Genomic DNA, 4,993 nt, shown 5'->3' on the forward strand with positions numbered 1-4,993 from the left:
CAATTTAACTTATAAAAGAATGTCAATTGGGGAGCCCTCAAAATTTTTAAATCAAAAACTAATTGCAGTGCTGTTGAACTCTTTTCAAATGTGGTATTTTGAGGCCAGGTTCTATGACTTACACATGTAACCTCAGCACTTTGTGAGGCTGAGGTAGGAGGATTCCTTGAACCCAGGAGTTCAAACCACACTGGGCATCATAGTGAGAACACCCATCGCTATAAAAAAAAATTAAAATTAACCTGGCAATGTGACATGAACCTGTAGTCTCAGCTATTCCAGAGGCTGAGGTGAGAGGATTGTTTAAGCCTGGGAGAGCAAGGCTGCAGTGAGCCATGGTCGCACCAGTGCACCCCAGCATGGATGACAGAGAACCTGTCTCAAAAACTAAAAAGGAGAAAATCTAAAAAGAAATGTATTAAATCAAGACATGTGGACATAGTAAATAATAGAGACACCTCTCTCCACAAAAGCCTTGTGTATATGGTCAAAATGATCTTCAACAAGGGTGCAAAGGCCAACATATGGAGAGGGCATAGCCCCCTTTAACAAAAAACTTTATGAAGACTTGCTATCAACAGGTAAAATATAGAAGTAAGAATTGTAGTTTATGCTATATTTTTTTTAAAAACTCAAAATGTGTAAGTCTGAAAGCCTTACACAAAAATTTAAGGGAAAAATATCCAAAATTATGCCATGGAATTTGGCATTGGGTTCTTGGCTGGCAGCAGCCCCACATCCCTGGAGCATCCATCCGCTCACCGCTGCCTGGTGCTGGGTCCTTCCACACCTGTCACACTGCTTTGTGAGGGGCTCTGAGGGGCACGAGCCAGGACAGCACGCCGAGCACAGGGCACAGGCCGGGCTTTCTCGGGCTATTCGAGGGCAGGCTGTCCCCATGACCGCCTCAGGCGCCGGAGGGAGGACAGCTTGATCCGAGTCTGCGGAAGGAGGAAGAAGCTCGTTTCCTGAGACAGCAGGGACACAGAGGCAGATGCGGGACACAGGGACACAGGGGTGGATGCCATAAAAATATACGGCATATATTTTGAAGCATGGCCGCAATTTGAATAATTAGAATATCTAAAATCTCCAAAGATTGTTATGCTGAAACTGTACCAAAATTCATCATTCCAGTGACTACAGGGAATTTTTAATAGTTGTTATTTTTATAATAAAATTAAACTTTAATGAAATAACTGACTTTCAAACTTCAGCAAGAGGACAAATATTCAGCCAGAGGTATCAGTTCCCGGTTTCTGCTCTGGGTCCTCTCTGCTCTTCCACAGACCCTCCTGCATCACCCAGGTCTAAGGGGCCACCTGGCCTGGCCTGCGTCCCCTCGTCCCTCCCCTTCCCCATCCAGCTCCTGGAGCGCCCTCCTGGGGCAGGGATGTCGAACCATCCAGACCGCGAAGCTCCCTCACCCAGGGCAGCACACCTCCGCCCCTCTCCGCACCTGCCCAGCCCCTGGCAAAGGAATCGCCTGGGCCTGGCCAGCTTCCCGCCCCCCAATGCCTGCCCTGTGCCTGCAACGGCGACGCTGCCAACAGGAGGTGCCAGAGACCGCGGCTCAACCCGCCCAGAGCGCAGGGTCCCACTCACCTGGGAGCGGGAGCACGTCCCTCCCGGTAGGCGATGGAATTAAGATTGTTTCCTTATTTATTTTACTTAAAACTGGTAGAATGTTACTATTATACGAAGAACCCATGACTCTGTCAGTAAATTTGAGCAAAGTTTATTAGTTTTTGTCAGTTTAACTAGTTCTTTTGTTTCTATTATTAAGGTGAAATTTAACTTCCATCTGAAATCAGTAAGATACAGAGAGATTTTAATGACAAGTGTATATTTTTTTCTCAGGGGGAACTGAATTATGAATTGAATGGATGAATTGTGAATTAAATGAATGAATTCATTACCAAAGTAGAGAGGACACTAACCAATCGGTAGTTTTAATTAATCTGTATTCTCTCCCTCCTCCCTCTCTGTTTTTTGTTTGTTTGTTTGTTTCTTTGTTGGTTTTTGAGACAGAGTTTTGCTCCGTCTCTCAGTCTGGAGTGATGTGGCGCGATCTTGGCTCACTACAACCTCCGCCCCCCGGATTCAAGCGACTGTCTGCCTCAGACCCCCGAGTAGCTGGGATTACAGGCGCCAGCCACCATGCCCAGTTAATTTTTGTGTTTTCATTAGAGGCGGGGTTTCACCACATTGGCCAAGCTGGTCTCAAACTCCTGACCTCGGGTGATCCGCTCACCTTGGCCTCCCAAAGTGTTGGGATTACAGGCGTGAGCCACCAGTCCCGGCCCCTCCTGCTCCTCTGTATTATGACCGTCTGTACCCAGCATTTAGCTCCCATTTATGAGAGAGAACATGCGGTATTTTGTTTTTGCTTTTGCATTAGCTTGCTGGAAACAATGCATCCATGTTGCTTCAAATGTCATAATTTTTTTATGGCTGTATAGTATTCCATGAGTCTTTATCCAGATCACCAGTGCTGGATGCCTGGGTTAAGTCTATGTCTTTGTGATTGTGAATACTGCTGTGATAAAAATATGGCTACATGTGTCTTTTTGGTAGATATTTATTTTCTTTCGGATATATATCCAGTAATGAGGTTACTGGGTTGAATGGTAGTTCAACTCTCAGTTCTTTAAGAAATTCCAAACCTGCTTTCCACAGTGGCTGAACTAATTTACAGTCCTTCAGAAAGTGTATGAGTGTTCTCTATTCTCTAAATCGTCACTGATATGTGTTTTTCTTTTGACTTTTCAAAAAAAGCCATTCTGACTGGTGTGAAATGGTATTTCATTTCGGTTTTGATTTGCATTTCTCTAATAAATAGTGATGATGAGCACTTTTACATATGTTTGTTGGGTGCTTGTGTGTATGTCTTCTTCTGAGAAGTGTCTGTTCATGTCCTGTTGCCCACTTTTTAATGGAATTACTTGCTGCTTGCTTGTTGATTTGTTTAAGTTCCTTATAGGTTCTGAATAATAGACCCCTGTTAGATGCATAGTTTGTGTATATTTTCTTTCATTCTGTGGGTTATTTCTTTACTACTTTTATAGTTTCTCTTGTTATGCAAAAGTTTTTCAGTTTAATTAAATCCCACTTGTCAATTTTTGTTTTAGTTGCAATTGCTTTTGAGGACTAAGCCATAAATTATTTTCCAAGGCCATTATCAAGAAAAGTATTTCCTAGGTTTTTTTCTAGGCATTTTATAGCTTGAGATTTTACATTTAACTCTTTAATCCATCTTAAGCTAATTTTTGTATTTGGTGAAATATGGGGGTCTAGTTTTATTCTTCTGCATATGACTAGCCAGTTATCCCCACATTATTTATTAAATAAAAAGTCATTTTCCCATTGCTTACTTTTGTCAACTTTGTTAAAGATGTGATAGTTGCAGGCATGTGGACTTAGTTTCTAGTACTCTAGTCTGTTCCATTGGTCTATGTGTCTGTTTTACTAACAGTACCATGTTGTTTTGATTACTATAGTCTTCTATTTAGTTTGAAGTCATGTAATATGATGTCTATAGCTTATGTCTTGCTTTAGTATTGCTTTGGCTTGGCTATTCAGACTCCTTTTAGGTTCCATAAAAATTTTAGATGTTTTCTATTTTGTGAAAAATGACATTAGTAGTTTGATAGGAAAAGCATTGAACCTGTAAATCGCTTTGAGCAGTATACTCATCTGCACACAGATGATACTCCAGTGTATGTTCTGTGGTTGATGGGTGAAGTGTATTGTAATTCCAAATGGTCAAGTCAGACCCTACCCCTGCCCGGCTCCTCCTCTGTCAGAGCTCGAGACCTCTAGTCAGGGGCCCTCTGCAGCCACCGGAGATGGGACTGAGGGCCGCTTCCTGCCCTCGTGCAGCTGCTGCAGGGCAGACCGCCTGGCTTGGCCGCAGCCACAGGAAAATCTGGTCCTGTTTCCGAGATGTGGGGAGTGCGGGCGGGCTCGGGAGATGCCTGGAGGCTGCTGCCTGCACACAGAAGTCGGCTGCAGCTTGGGTGCCCAGGCGGGGTGGAGGTGCATGGCCTGGTCGGCCTCGGGATCTCCAGCGTGCCAAGCCTGAGGGCCCCCAGGCCGTGCCTGCCAACCACTCCTCCACCTGAGGGAGATCGGGGCCGCTGCCATGGGCACTCGGCAGTCACCCCGTGTGGGGCTGAGTGGCGGTTTCTCAGTTCTAGATCCTGTGCAGCCGCCGCCGGGCAGAATGCACGGCTTGACCACAGCCACTGGTACACCAGGCCCTGGTTCTGCGAGGCTGGGAGTGCGAGCGGGCTCGGGGGTTGCCAGGCAGCTGCTGCCTGCACACAGAGGGAGACTGCAGCTTGGGTGGCCAGGAGGCGGAGCATGGTCTGGGTGGCCTCTGGAATGCGTGCGCGCCATGCCTGAGGGCCCCCCTGGTGGTGTCACCTGCCCCGGTCTTCCTCTGCTGGAGCCTGGAGCAGCTGGAATAGCCACTCTGCAGTCACAGGGGATAGAGTTCAGTTTTCTTATCCCACGCATGCACACAAAAAGGTAACTATTCTGTGAGGTAATTAACATGTTCGTTGACTTCATTTTAGTAATCATTTCAGAATATGCATATAAACGCATCACATGTACAATTTTTATTTCTCTATTACACCTCAGTAAAGCTGAAAGAATTAACAGTCACAGTTGGAAACTTCAATATCTCATTTTAATTAATGGATAGAAAAACCAGACAGAAGCTTCATGAGAAATACAAGACTTAAACAACAGTATAAGCCACTGAGAGCTAATACACATATACAGGACAGTCCATCCAACAACAGCAGAATATACATTCTTTTCAAGTGTATATGGAACTTTCTCTAGGATAGGCCATATCTTCATCCACAAAATATGTCCTAATCTATTTTAAAAGTTTGAAATCATACAAAATATAATTTACAACCACAATGGAAGAAACAAAAGATAAATAAGTGAAAACTGGAAAATTCACAAAAATGTGGAA

At 44.6% G+C, this 4,993-nt stretch overlaps 1 protein-coding gene across 1 annotated transcript; it reads right to left on the reverse strand.

The window, feature by feature from the left end:
• Positions 1 to 3,822: 3,822 nt before the first annotated feature.
• LOC129026529 (ESX-1 secretion-associated protein EspI-like) lies at positions 3,823 to 4,560 on the reverse strand. The gene has a single exon (XM_054473720.1). The coding sequence runs from the start codon at positions 4,558 to 4,560 to the stop codon at positions 3,823 to 3,825; it is 738 nt and encodes a 245-aa protein (XP_054329695.1).
• Between the last annotated feature and the right edge of the window lie 433 nt (positions 4,561 to 4,993).

This window comes from Pongo pygmaeus, chromosome 13 (assembly GCF_028885625.2).
Source record: "Pongo pygmaeus isolate AG05252 chromosome 13, NHGRI_mPonPyg2-v2.0_pri, whole genome shotgun sequence".
NCBI lineage: Eukaryota > Metazoa > Chordata > Mammalia > Primates > Hominidae > Pongo > Pongo pygmaeus.

Coding starts and splice junctions, on each gene's coding strand:
- LOC129026529 (XM_054473720.1), bottom strand. CDS start 4,560: ATGTTAATTACCTCACAGAATAGTTACCTTTTTGTGTGCATGCGTGGG.